Consider the following 14769-nt stretch of genomic DNA (forward strand, 5'->3'; position numbering starts at 1 on the left):
CAAAGCCACTGAGGTTACAGCTGTTCCCTTTAAAAACAAACTAAGATTGTAGTCCCCATGGTTCTGAAGAAAGGGCTAATTTAAGCAGGAACAGAGGGACCTTCCCTGTACCATGTCAGGACCCCTGAGCCCATTTAGCTCAGTTTTGTCTTCACTGATGGGCAGAGGCTCACCTGGGTTTCAGGAGACACACCTTCAGTCCTACCTGGAGAAGCTTTCAAGGACTGAACTTGGGATCTTCTCCATGCTCTCCCCATTGAGCTATGATGGCCCCCTCTCTTCTCCTCCCCTCCTCCTCTGCAGGAGGCCTATCTCAGCTTGTCATTATAATGTATATATGTCAAGGGCTTTGAGATGCATATAAAATCAGGCTCAGCATTATTAACTGGACTTAGATAAGCCATGGTTCCCCTTCCTTCCCTCCTCTGAGGCTCGCTTCAAAGCAGCAAAGCGGACAGGAGCCGCCCGCTTTGCTGCTTTAAATAGTTTAGTACAACATTTGATTCAGAATATTTTTTTCGTGTTTTCCTCCTCTAAAAACTAGGTGCGCCTTATGGTCAGGTGCGCCCTATGGAGCGAAAAATACGGTAATTTGATAACATAGCCCAAAGACCAACATCATTACACAGTCTTTTCTAGCTCACAGAACTGACTTGAATCACTCTGCAGGTCAGTTTGTGGTGAGGCTGTCATGAGATTGACTCCACCCCAATGCCAAATTTATGCACAGCCCTTTAAAGTGTCTTCACATGACTGGGACAGAGAACAAAGTCCTCTTCCCTTTACTCTCACTAGCTGACATTGTATTTATAGCCTCCTGAGCCTGAAAGCCCCATATTGGCACACTGCTTTATTATAGGAGGAAGGGGATTCGGGGAACATGCAGGGTGGGTGCAACTCATACCAGCTGCAGTCCCCCTTTGGGTCTCCTGAATCCCTTTCCTCCCAGAACTTCCCACAAACTCCCAACAAGTCCCTCATCCTCCTGAAGAGATTATTCAGCTGTCATAGGCAGAAGGCTGGATTTGGCTGACAGACAACCTACTGCCTGACCCAAAACAGTTGCCAGAAAAGTAAACAACTACTGAATTAGGATTAGAAAGGAGTTTATCAGCATGACAGTCTGACAAGTTCTGCACCCAGGTTAGATTTCCAGGCTCCCTTTGCTACACATTACCTTGCGTGATGGAGCCCCGGATGTGATGCGGTTCTTTCAAATTGAGGGGACTGTGGCGGTCGGGTGGGATGGCTCGTCCCATTAGACCTAGAGTTGCCCCACGCAAAAGAAGAAACATATTAAGACATTTCAAAATGTGCACTTTTTATGCTCCTCTGTTCCCTCTGAGAACTTCTAGAGCTTCTATAACCAAAAAGCCAGACAGCAGAACTGGAATGAAGGGCCTTCCCTTTACACCTCATTTCCACTGTGTTTCCTTTTCATTTTAATTGGACTGTAATTTGGAAACTACCCCAGCTGTCTCCAAACTGGTGCCCTCTTGGTCCTGCTGGCAGGGGCAGATGAAAGTCACATTCCAAAGAATCTAGAAAGCACCTGGCTGGCAAACATGGAGTTGCAGCTTGTTCCTTTATTACTTTCTGTCTCCTGCCCCCACCCAACCCACTCATGAAAGCACCACAAGCAAATTTTGAAGAGCTGCACACAGGCACCTTGCTTCTAATTATGAAGAAATGTGGGGGTCCCCTTCACAAAGGTCCCCAGCAGCACAGAGGCCTCGTTCTCAAGGTGCAAGGGAACACGTGTAAATAACTTAGCCATAAGCGCAGGGCCAAAAGTGGGTCCAGTGGTCAAGAAGGCAGTTTCTGCATGTGCTACAGAGGGAAGTGAGGGGGAGATGGGACTTGTCCACCTGGGAGAAGGAAAACTCTGATCCTAAACCTTTGCTGCCTTGTGGGCTATCTTCAGGAGAGGAAAAGGCTATTCCTACACAAATCCGGAGGGGAGTCCCTAAGATGGTTGGATGGCGTCTTGTACGTCTCTTTCCAGCAACTCCTGCAGCCAAGCTGGCGCCCAACTTCTTGCTCTGCTTTCCTTTGGACCACATCAACAAGGCTTGTCATGTGGGCAGAACCTCCAGACACACTGCGTAGGCTTGTGCACCGAGGAGGTCACTTCGGTGCTGCTAACGCAGCAGTTTGACTTCACCCCTGGAGGCACACTCCATTGTCTCGAGACAGATGGATGCCAACAAGAAGAAGGGCAGGGCACCTTGTGTCCTTCCACCAGTGGCCTAACTAGGACTGGGAAAGACACATTGCCCATGTAATCACATTATTAACATGCATTTCCTTGCATGCATTCAAGGTTTTGATGTATTAAAAAGGTAAAGGTACCCCTGCCCGTATGGGCCAGTCTTGACAGACTCTAGGGTTGTGCGCCCATCTCACTTAAGAGGTCGGGGGCCAGCGCTGTCTGGAGACACTTCCGGGTCATGTGGCCAGCGTGACAAAGCTGCATCTGGCGAGCCAGCGCAGCACACGGAAACGCTGTTATATCACTGCATTCTTTTATTTGTTTTTATTTTCTATTTCTCTATTCTGCCATGGAACCTAATGGTGAAGGGTGGGCAAGAATGCTTACTAATAAATAAACACAAATCTTGGGACTGCAAATTCCAGCTTACAAAATAAGAGTTAAAAATTGATTGAGATTCTTCATTCTTTTCGCAAGCTGAAATAAGGAAATAGGTAACCCAGGATCAACAGGGATGTTATATTCAGGTCTTATGGATAGCAGATTTCTCTTGAGGGTGAATAAAGCATTCCCTTGTTTGATGTGCATGGAGGCTTATTGTGTAGGATGTCCAAATTAACATTCTCCTCCAACCCTTCCCCTTTCATTCTGAATGGTTGGTTTGAGATGAAAGGAAACAAGAGGAATGAAATAAATTCCGAGAGACAGAAAGCAGCACCAGATTAAAGGACACAGATGCATAACGCTGAATGTTTGTATGGAGTGGTCCGTATGCCGCCATCAGAGAAGGCGGCATCAGCCACCTTTATTGGAAACCTGATTCATTGGAGAGAGTACATATGAATGGACAAAGCTGCCTTAAATGGAGACCGGCCACTGGTCCATCTAACCCATACTGTCTACTGTGACTGTCAACAGCACTCCAGGGTCTCAGAGAGGGTTTTCCCAGTCACCTGCTACCCAGTGATCATTTTAATTGGAGATGTAAGTGGCTGAACTTGGGACCTTCTCCACGCAACCTGTGGGCCCTGTCATTACTCCCCATCCAAAACGCGGCAAGGGCAACTGATGACAAGCAATACAAATCTGACTTGACTGTATGCAACATTGTTTGTGAAAGCCCACCTTCGATGCTAGCAGATGGAAGCTCACGCCCAGATAAACCCCGTGATCCTCTCCCTTCCATCATGTCATAGGTCCGTTTGATGCCCATGGCCTCGTGTGGGGCTCCAGAGTTTCTGCTGTTCTCTTTGGGACACTGTGCAACAGCACCACCTGAAGGGGGAGTGGTAAAAGAAAGCAAAAGAAGAGGTGCATGAACATCCAGGCGAAAGATTGCAAGACTGCGGCTCATGCTTAAGGCAGGACCTTGGCCGAGGGGAGTCTCCGAGGCCTCAGTCCAACATAACTCAGCAGCTTTTGTAAACATTCCAATTTGGAGTCAATTCCCGGGAACCAAGTCATGTTTTCCCTCCCAACTTGCAATTCCAAATTTGGTGGCCTTGTGCTTAGATTCACCCCCAAACTTCCCTAGTGCCTGTCTCTAGCCAGCAGAACACTGCAAGTCAAATCCAGGCCTGGCAGAATTTGCCTTCGCCTTTGCTTTCTTCTCTAGAAGGAGCCCTTTGTGAATATAGTGGCCCTCCCTTATTTTCTTTATGGACTCCTTTAAGATCTCCCCAACCCCCGCATACTGCTCATCAATCTGTGGAGAAAAGACAACTCAGAATCACTCCATATCAACCTGAACGCAAAGGGGGAACCTGCATTCTCCCCCTCCGCCCCCAAATTTGAACCAACAGATGGGCTACAACGCTCCAAGCTTAAAAAGCTGAAGGACGAAATTTGAGGAGGAAAAATAGCAGAACAAAGGGGGGGGGGACTACAAAGAGAGAGGCCAGTGCCGGGAACATGCTGTGCAGCCAGAGACCAGAATGATAGCAAGACATCTGCTGCGCCTGATATCCAAACCTCATGCAAGGGAATCTTATCTCTGTACAAGTTCCGAACTCTTTGCTTCCCTTCCGTGAGACCAATTCAGACAATCATTCTTATTTATAGAAGTTCAGATTTGCTGCACAGATGGTACTACAGTCTTTATCCATCTTACGAGAGACGACTGGCAGAGACCCAGCAGTGGTAACCCCAAGCAAACCTTGAAAACTACTCTAAAAACTCCTCCCAAGTTGAAAAAGATGTATAGATTTTTTCTGCAATAGCTACTGAAAGGGGCCATGTGTTCGCATGTGTGGCATAACAAGAGTGCACACCATTACATCATAGGAACACTGAAATGAAGGAAGGTGCCCCTGAGTCAGGCCACTGGTCCATCAGAGTGAAGGCTACTCTGAGTTGGGCTGGTACTGAATACCACCCTTTGCTTCCTCTCTCACCCAGCAACCAAACAAGATATGGGTGTGTGGAAGTAAGCTATTTGGGGTCATAAAAATGAAATTTCTGCCCAAGTTGCCAATTCTTCCTGCTTTTAACAGGCTCAAGTCATGCAGTCAGAGTTTAAAGGAGCTGAGTTTTGAAACACGCGGGGTGTGTATGTGCATTCCTACATCCTGTCATCAACAAACATCTGTGCTGCTCTTTTCTCCCTCTGCTCCCGAGCATGTTTATGGGAAAGGGGGGCAAAAAGAGAAAGAAAAGGATTCTGTAAACATTTCCCTTCCCCACAGAAGAGCTATTAGCAATAAGAATAACCAATCTTCTGCAATTCAGCTTACAGACACTGTAAGCTTTTGCCTCATTAGAGCTCTTTTCTTGGCAAGTATCACTGTGGCATCAATGTGTTGACAGTGCTCCCCCCTTCCTGTCCACCAGAACTCAATCACAGATTTATTTATTTTTAAGCTTCTCCCTTTCTCGATTCGACACTTCCCTCCTTACAGACTTTGCTAAAATTCCAAAGAGGACTTTCAGATTTCAATGTCTTTCTTTTTAAAAATCCAACTGAGATTTTCTTCCTCTGAAGAGACAGTGTCCATGTGGCCCAACAGGCTGGTGTTACTCACCCTTGTTTCAGCAAAAACCACCCACCAGGAAAGATGCCTAAACTGTTTTTATCCATGTTGACTCTGCCAAGAGATTTTTGGGTAACTCTTGGCCAAGTCTTTTGTTCAACACTTGCTATCTGGTTGGGGAAAAGTTAAAAGGCAAGAAAGGAAGAGGAATAAAAGATGCCTTATACATGATGCCAAGAATTTCCCTGAAAAGAGGGTGAGGCATACTTTAGATGCTTATCCACAATTACTTTGCCCTGCTCTTTCCAGGCAGAGGTCTTCACTTTCACGCTCCATGTCTGAGTGGTTGTGGGTTGGGTTTTGGTTTTTTGCCTGAGCTTTCTCCACGAAATCCCGCTCAAAGCTGAATCAGAGCAAATGGCAATTCAGGTTCTCTGTGGATAACTGTTTGCTCCGATTCAGTTTTAAAGAGTTGGTTTTTGCAGGGAAAGCTCTGGAGCAAAAGAAGAAAAAGAAGAAAAATGCTCAGACACAGAGCTTTAAATAGCAGACTGTTCCTGGAAAGAGCAGCTGCTATTATTTATTTTATTATTTATTTAGCCTGTATCCTGCCCTTTTGCCCCAAAGGAACCCTGGGTAACAGGGTCTCCACCCCTGGATTAGTAGCTTTAAGTACACACACAAACAATGGTGCCACCTTGCAGGAAATGCTGCACAGACTTTGCTAGGAATCCCAAAGTACAGCTGGGGCGACAGTGGCCAGATCGACACTCACAACCCACATGCATGAAGTTCACAGCAGAAAAGCTAAGGCCCAGCTGCACAGCCTGGGAGCCATTTTGGACTCACAGCTGTCCATGGAGGCGCAGGTCAATTCTCTGTGTCCAGGGCAGCTGTTTATCAGCTCCATCTGGTATGCAGGCAGAGACCCTACCTGTCTGCAGACTGTCTCTGTTGGAAGCTGTCCAGAGTGGCTGGGGAAACCCAGCCAGATGGGCGGGGTATAAATAATAAATTATTATTATATTATTATTATATTATTAGGACCCTTGATAACCCTCTTCTCCAGGTGAGGATGCGAGCCCAGAACAAAGGTCTAAAAGCCGACCCTTCTCCTTTGGCAGCCAACATGGCAGTGCTGTTCACATGGCCTGGCTTTAGCTCTGTAGCAAAGACAAGTGGAGGCAGATGGAAAAAATGTTACTGGGAAAGGAAGCCATCCATTCTGAGTGATGTGTAACTTATATGCATGGTGCAACTGCTGATTTGTGAGAGAGATGCAGAAGGGCATATGGGGCAACACAGATTAGGATCTGGCTCTTACCTCTCAACTGTGCTCAGCACAAAAAGTGATGCAGTCCATTAAAACAGATATTCATGAAATCACAGTTGCATCTTGCCATGCTTCTAGGTCAGGCAAGGCATTTGACATCACACACCATTGCCAATCTGCATATTCTGCAGCCCTCGCAATCGCACTGTTGGGCCCAAAATATGGCCTGCAAGGTTTATCCCATTTATCGAGTATTCTGCCAACTGGGGCAAATCAAGAAGCAGCCCACTCTCTCAGCCTAACCTGCCAAATATTGGTTCACTGCCCTGGCTTCACTCTGACCAGAACTATACTTGCCTCTGGCTCTTGTAAAGGACTTCCAATAGGCATGACCTTACAAGGCCTGTCAGCAGGTTTATAGGGAAGCAGGCAATCCTGCTATGCCTGGTTACCGCAGGACCGTTCTCTCTACCTTTTGCAGCTTAATGGAAGCATGAGAAACAAGTGGGCAGGAGAGGTTCCCATGGCCCATCTGCCCCCACACTGCAGCCTGCTAGGTGAGGTTTGATTAATTCCCTCTGCTGCTTCTGACCTGCTGGGCTCCTTTGTGGTCTGCTTCCAAATACAGTCAAAGAAGAGACTTCCGGGTTAGCGCCATCGGCTAATGGCGGATTCCCTCCGAGCTCCGGAGGGAACCGGCTCCACAGGATTTGGGTCTTCCCGCTGCGGCGACGCGGGGACCCTTAAAAACCACAGGCGGTGAAGCCTGTGAACCTGGTTACTCGGCGGGCACCATTTGCGCCCCCCGACCTGCGAAGGAGCCTTTTTAAAGGCTTCGGAACGGGGGACGGGGTGAGCGGCGCGGTGCTGAGAGTCGACTGCTTCTCCTGGGGAGTGAAGCCGCATTGCCATGGCCGGAGAGCGCTGACTTCTTCTTGTGAGTAACTGGACTTTAAAGCAACAACCCGTGAGTAGTACGAAAATTGGATTTGCAAAGAAATTTTTTTTTTGAATTAGGCACGATCGGGGAAGGCGCAAACAGGAAGTCCGTCTCCCCGTCTTGTAAATAATCTAAAGCAAGGACCTGCTAACTAAGGTCGAGAGAATCTTTTCTTTTTTATTGGGTAAAAGACATTAATTTCACGATTTGGCAGTATAAGAAATCTTACTGGAGGATAAGAGCTAATTTTGGGAGCTGAAGTGCCACCCCCCCCGGACCCGGGAGTGATCCGCGAGAGAGCCTGTTGAAGAGGTATTGAAGAGTTTGACAGCTGTCAAATTAGCTGTCAAGACTGAAAAAGAGAACTTTGTTTCTGTTGTCTCTGCTGGTTATATTTGTTACAATTTGGTTATAATTTGTTGAAAACAAGGAAGAACTGATATAAACTAACTTGACTTTTGGATTTGAACTGGAAGGAATATTAAGTAACCAAAATCCCTCTAGAGGGGGTTTTGGGACTTTACAAGAATGGCTGAAGGAGGGAAAATACAAGCTAAATTGGACAGAGTTTTTGTTCTCTTGGGAAAGTTACAAGGCCAAATTGATGTTTTGGCTACAAATGTTGCAACTCTGGATTTAACAGTAAATAAACTCATTGAATTTGATAAGGACTTGACTCAGGAAGTCCATGCAGCTGGACAAGAAGAGAAACTTCAGAGCTTTGAGAGTGTGGAGAAAGAGATATATGTTGTTCCTGAGGAAAAGGAAGGAGGAGCTGTAATGCTCCAGATGACAAAGGAGAGCCAGAGGCCTGACATGATGGCTACAAAGGAAAATAAGAACTGGATGTCGAAAATCTGGTTTGAATTGGAGATTGAAGAATGGAGAGATCTCCTTATGTGGAGATCTGAAGATCCAAGGATTACAAATCTGATTAAGGTGGAAGTTGGAGCTTTGGGGACATTTGGACTTGAAAGGAGTAAGAAACAAGATTCGGGCTCCACTTTTAAGTATGGAGGTCTGGCTGGAAGAAACATGGATCCCATTGGGCTAGAGCTTCTCCGAGATCTGGTGTTTAATATTAAGGACTATCAAAAAAACCGGCAGAGAGGAATTGAGAGAGAATTAAGAGCCTCGGACGTGAGATCTCCAGGCTGATAGTAGACCAAGACTGATGGACATTTGTTGGGGATTGAAACCGGGAAAGGGGGGGTGGAGTTTGGGGATCCAAAGGGTGCATAATTATAATCTGTTTTTGTTTTTATTCTGTTTTGTTATTTGTATGAAGATTGGGGAAGTCGTGGAAGGGAATTTGGGTCGACTTTAGAAAAAGATTTTAAGAATGAGTACTGATGTGTAAATATTGATGTTTATGAGGTAAAATTGGCTTTTTTAAAATGAACTAAATAGAAAAAGGTAAAAAATTAGGGATAAGAACTTGCTGAACTAACAATTTGAATTGGAATATAAGAAGGGGAGGTGTGGGGAAGTCAGGGAAATATGTTATAGAAAAATAAGGATTGTGAACTCTATGTGTTTTTAAACTTTTTTGTTTTTTCTTTTTGATTTTTTTAATGTATTAAAGTGGAAAATTTCAATAAATATCTTTTTAAAAAAAACAAATACAGTCAAAGAGGAAAGAGGCAGGAAATGCACATGCTCAAATGACTGCTAAGCTTTCTGAAAATAAAGCCCTGTAGGCACACTAGGCCCCAAAGGTTTCTTTCCCGTGCTTGGAAGGGGTTTCTCTGTGATGGGTATGTCAATAAGTTCTCCAAAAATCACATTGTTCTGATTCAGACATAACACTAAACCACAGCAAGAGCCTTATGAGCAGATTGGAAACAATCTGTCCCTGGTTTAAATGAAATACAGTTTATTGATGTGTCTGAACTGGGAAATGTGGTTAGTCTCTAAACCATGGTGTATTGAAATAAGTTGGGACTAGAAACCATGGTTTGATCTTGGCTTGTTTGAATAAACAATACTTTAAAAAACGCCAGAGTTTGTCTTTGCCAGATATACTGACAAACCAAAGTTATAATTTTAACTGGAAGCAGAAACTTCCAATCTCTTCTTATAGCACTAGTTGAGGGAGAAGGGAGGGTTTGAGCAAGAAACTCAAGCACACCTTAGTGTTATGTCTGAGCTGGGCTAATATTACTAACCCCTTTGCCACTCCTATATAACATGTCCTGCCTCATTTTCAAGGGATGCTACTGGCTCCGTCATGCAAAGCCTTCTCTCACAAGTGGTGCCAGAGAGGAATTTTGACTCACCATCGTAGGTCAGGACATGTCCCTTCTTCCCCTCGTAAATGACGTGTCCCTTGGGCAAGGCGTCCTCTCTCACTTTCTCCGCTCTGCTGGGGCTGTCTTCTCCGATTATCCTGGTAATGGTTCCTTTGTACAGCACTTCGGCTGGGGTACCCTTGGAAAGAGACCAAGATCCATATTTAACAGTGTCATAAACAATTAAGGCAGAAGCAGAGTGGGAATGTGAGCGCGCGCGCACACACACACACACACACAGATGAACACACTGTTCCAACAGACAAGCTGGACAAAGGGGAGAAAGACAAGCAAACTCCATCTTGCAAAGCCACTTGCTGTCACAACCAACAGATATGTACAGCTTAATTATTGATGGGCACAATAACTGTGGCCTGAGTTTTGTCCAGGACAGTGGGGGGTGGGGGGTGGCGAAGGTTAAGTGTTTCATCTTAGGTTGCTGGGAAGAGATGAGGTGAGAGGAAGATGGAAATGACAGACACCACAATTCAAGAAGATGGTGCGAGCCTGAGACCTGGTACGGCAGATTTTCTGTATGTGAGGCTGAAATGGATGCCAACACCCACGCACACCCACACCTCTCCAGGTTTCTTTGATTTCTTCCTTCTCCCTGCACTGACCCTGAACCTCTGTATTGTAGAAAGGGGCCAGTGGGGATTTATGCCTTTGTGCATTTCAAAAATCAGCTCCCATTAGTCATAGTTGGGACACACCTTTGAATGTGTGGAAGCAAATGCCTCTTAAAAGAGGAATCTGCTGTGTGCTAAGTCAGGTCATTGGCCTAGCTCCTCTAGTCGTTCTCAACCTGGTGCCATCCAGATACTTTGGGCTACAAATCTCATCAGCTGCAGCCACCTTCCCAGTCTGGGTGCCTGAGAGCCTCTTGTCTGAGTTGCTGAGAGTAAAATCTGGGCCACGGGGTATGCACTGAGTTCTGGTCCCACCCACCGCCATCCACAATTTGCACAGGAGTAGAGGAGTTGTGCTTAGAGGAAGTTCTCTTGAGGCCCACCTTCCCTAGCAATTATTGATTTGGGGAAAGGAATAAAAGGACCACACAGAACCATAGAATTGTAGAGCTGGCCCAAGGGGGGCACAGGTGAAAAACACATAAATGGGGGGCAACGGCACGAGACTAGGGGGCCACAGTGGGAAGTGAGAAGTGGAGAAAACACAGAAGTAACTGAGAAAAGAAAACAGAAAAGAAAACAGAAAACAGACAAGTGAAGAAAATAGAAAACAGAGTAGAGTGAAGAGAAAGTGACCGTGCTTCCCAGTGGATGGAGCACCATGCGCACTTTGCAGCAACGTCCCTTCCTCTTCCTTCTCCCTCCCATTTTCGCACTCCATGCTGCCTGCATCTCCTTTGTCACGGGCAAGGTGCGTGGGTGCAGCAGGGTTACTGTGGGGGGGCTATTTCTTTGTGCAAGTATTACTGTGAAAGGAGGTGATCTGTGGGTATCCCTCACAGCAATATAACCGGATATAAAGAAGCCTTTTTTCTTGTCACCAAGCACAAGGGTCGCATTGATTGAGAAATCAATTTTGATGTAATTGTATTTTGCATACATTATAAAAATTATAAATAAAACATGTTCTATTTACAAACAAAACATTTCTACCGGTAGGACAGGGGGCCACAGGAAGGAAACAAGGTCAAAAAGGGCTCACGGTTGGAAAAAGGTTAAGAAACACTGATCTAGTCCAGCCCCCTGCAATGCAGGAATCTTTTGCCCAGTGTGGGGCTCAAACCCATGAGATTAAGTCTCATGATCTACCGATGTATTCTAGAAAAATATTTGTTTGTTTATTTAAAAGCATTTCTATATCGCTTAATATCTCTAATGAGTGCATAGTCTAAAATACAAACAGTATATAATTAAAACAGAACCACAACCTAAAACCAGTAGCACAGCAATATAAAAACTCAGAAAACCATATAGAAGTGAATAAAGCAAAAATCATAAGACTCAATCATGTAAAAACAGGGTTGAATCTTATGGCTCAAGTTGTCTAAAGATACTTGTGGCTGTTGCAGAAGGAAGGACATTCCACAAAGATACCCCTTGCTTCCTTATTCACAATCCCAGGCACAGATTTGAGATCACACTTTGCCCTCTTCAGGCATCAAATCTAGGTAAGTGAAGAGTACCAGAATGCAATCTTATGTATAAGTGGCATTTGCTGGGGGGGGGGCAGCTAGGCCGCGTATTTTAATCCTACCCGTCCTTGATTCAGGAAGACATATCAGGTGAGCGGATTGCTGAGCTACCGGGATGATTGCTTGGAGAACATGTTTGTCTTTACAAGGAACTGATGGCTCCAGGGGGTAAGGCTAAAGGAATGGAGACTGGAAAGAGATGAACAATGCCCAGCCAGGACTCAAGACACAGAACCAGAAAGAAGCAATCAAGAATATCTTAACACATCGCTGAAGGTTGCTCTGAGAGCTTCCCTGTTCAATGTAAATGGAGTGCGCTGTTCCTCTTGCATTGTGCAAGAGGCACAACGGCGCTGTTTTCAGTACCTCGCCTGTTAGCCCAGCTTGACTGAAAACATTTGGTGGCAGCTTTCTACACCTTCAGCTGAACCTCCCCTTTACAGCAGATGTGCTCAGAGGGGATTTGAAAAGAGAGGGGTGGCAGGTGGCTGTGGAGAACACAACTCACCTTTAAGCATCTGCATTCTGCACATGCGGCTTATGAATGGGTAGTATTGGCTGTCGCAGCCAAGCAACAAGAAACCATGATTAGCCCTGGAGGATGTTGGGTGTGTGTGTGTGTGTGGGTGGGTGTGCACACACACAACACTGTGCGCAAGAGGGCACTGCCAATCTAAAGTCCTTCTGTGTAGGAAACAGTGTGCAAATGTACATAAATCACCATGTGTATTAAGTACCTAACACAAAGCCTTTCATTACATGGACATGTGATGTATATGTATCGGGAAGTTGGAAGCACAATGGGGGCTTCATTTCACCCAAGAAAATATACATGTGCCTGCAAAATAAGCACAGAAAATGTTCAGTGAAGGAATTCTATTGCATTAAGGTGCTGTAGCAAAGCATTAAGTGCTGTAGAAAAGATTAGCAACCACCTTAAACTCCAACTTGAGACGCACAATAATTTGCTACTCCCCCCCCCCCCGCCTTCCAGCAGCTGAAGTAGCAGGGAGAAAGATAATGGAGGGGGGAGCTACCAAGAGAGGGAGAGAATGACAGAAAGAGACAGAGAGAGGACTGGCAGGCATCCCAAGCGGAGCAGAACTGTTGAAGACTGCCTCAAGGCAGGGAGCCAGCTGAGTGCCCTTAGCCCAAACCAGCATTGTGAATGTCAGCACCTTGCAAGTGACGTCTAAGCACCCATTAATGGATCAGTTCTGAGCCCCAGATCCACCCCCCCCCCCGCACACACACTCCTGCAAAGGCAGAGTTGTTCTACATGGGACAGAAATCCTCCATCCTTGGTCAGCCCATTGAGTTTGAGGAAGTAAGATAGGATCAATAGGATTTAAACCTGAATGCAAATCTTAATGGTTGGGGTGTGACATTGGCAATTTAAGAACCAGTAGGTGTGAATGATTAATGTGGGTGGCGCTGTGGTCTAAACCACAGAGTCTAGGGCTTGCTGATCAGAAGGTCGGCAATTCGAATCCCCGCGGCGGGGTGAGCTCCCGTTGCTCAGTCCCTGCTCCTGCCGACCTAGCAGTTCAAAAGCACGTCAAAGTGCAAGTAGATAAATAGGTACCGCTCCGGCGGCAAGGTAAATGGCGTTTCCGTGCGCTGCTCTGGTTAGCCACAAGCGGCTTAGTCATGGTGATCACATGACCTGGAAAAACTGCCTGCGGACAAATGTGGCTCTCCCAGCCAGTAAAGCGAGATGAGCGCCGCAACTCCAGAGTTGTCTGCGACTGGACCTAACGGTCAGGGGTCCTTTACCTTTTAGGTGTGAATGATTAAGGGGTTAAAGCACTTCAACTGCTATAGTTTTGAGCTGATGCGCAGTTTTCAGTATTTTTTAAAACCAGCATTAGACTAAAAGGAAGCCAACCTCAGCCATTATTATTCGCCTCTGCCGTCTTCTGCAACCCAGTGCCCTCCGCTTGCTCTGGGCAGCAGCTTCACCCCTGCTAGCAAGCGCATCAGAAGAGCTGAGGGCACCTGGCTGGAGGAGGCGGAGCGAGTGCAGTTCTGGATCTCCCAGTGACAGGCCTTCTAGCGGCAGCTGAGCTCTTATTTATCCTTCCCAGATAAGGAGCCCAAAGTGAGGGCAGAGGAATCCAGAATGTTTATAAAGCAGCTTTATAGATCTGAACACCAGCCAGCGAAAAATCTCTAAGGGAAACGGATTCTCTCTGCTCGGTTTCCAGATAAAGCAATAACTCAGCAGCCCAAAGTGATCACCCACTTGGCAGGGATTCTGCTGCTGGAGATGACGGATGGGAATCGGAACTCGCTGGTGTGTGTGTGTGTGTGTGTGTGTGTGTGTCCCCGAGGGACAACGCCTGGAAGAAGACCCAACCCATCTGGCAGCCCACTCTGTTTCCCTTGACTACTAAATGATACACTGATTTGGGGAGAGGGCTTTTAGGAGCCGCCAAGCCTTTACCCACATTAGCGGCAGACCAAAGCCAGAGAGCTGTAAAAGAATGGCTCCTTGCCCACCTTGTTCCTTTCGCATTTCCTCACAGAGCCTGGTCTACTTCTCAGGCTAACAAGGCAGGGGGGGACCCGGGAGTAGGTGGGGGCCTCTAACACGCATTGTTCTCTTTCTGTGCCAATTCAGAATGTCAGTATTTCAATAAATCAGCGAGGGAGGGCAGAGCCTGGTACAAGTAACTGGTTATCATTTGTGCTGCTCAAGTTGTACCTCTCCAGAACATAAATGAAACTTTATAAGGAATAATAAAAACAAGACCCAGGTCCACTTCAGCAAGTCACTGTGAGGTTTATAATTGCAACATGGGGAAAAAATATATTTACACATGCACTTCCAAGGAATAACAATTCCTAGAATATCAATATTGCTAGTAAAAATTATGTAATAAAAACTGAAATAAATCATTTTATCAACTTGTAAACTGCC

The 14769-nt window shown here is 46.0% G+C and overlaps 1 protein-coding gene across 13 annotated transcripts in view; it reads right to left on the reverse strand.

Annotated features, from left to right (window-relative positions):
• NCOR2 (nuclear receptor corepressor 2) overlaps nucleotides 1–14769 on the reverse strand; it is a 359439-nt gene that overhangs the window by 35746 nt on the left and 308924 nt on the right. For all 13 annotated transcript variants that reach the window (XM_053369224.1, XM_053369223.1, XM_053369214.1 and 10 more), the window contains exons 28-30: nucleotides 9674–9824; nucleotides 3338–3487; nucleotides 1178–1264 (exon numbers count right to left, since the gene is read on the reverse strand). In XM_053369224.1, coding sequence (XP_053225199.1) covers nucleotides 1178–1264; nucleotides 3338–3487; nucleotides 9674–9824 — 388 coding nt within the window. The remainder of the gene's footprint in view (nucleotides 1–1177; nucleotides 1265–3337; nucleotides 3488–9673; nucleotides 9825–14769) is intronic.

This window comes from Podarcis raffonei, chromosome 16, assembly GCF_027172205.1.
Source record: "Podarcis raffonei isolate rPodRaf1 chromosome 16, rPodRaf1.pri, whole genome shotgun sequence".
Lineage (NCBI taxonomy): Eukaryota > Metazoa > Chordata > Lepidosauria > Squamata > Lacertidae > Podarcis > Podarcis raffonei.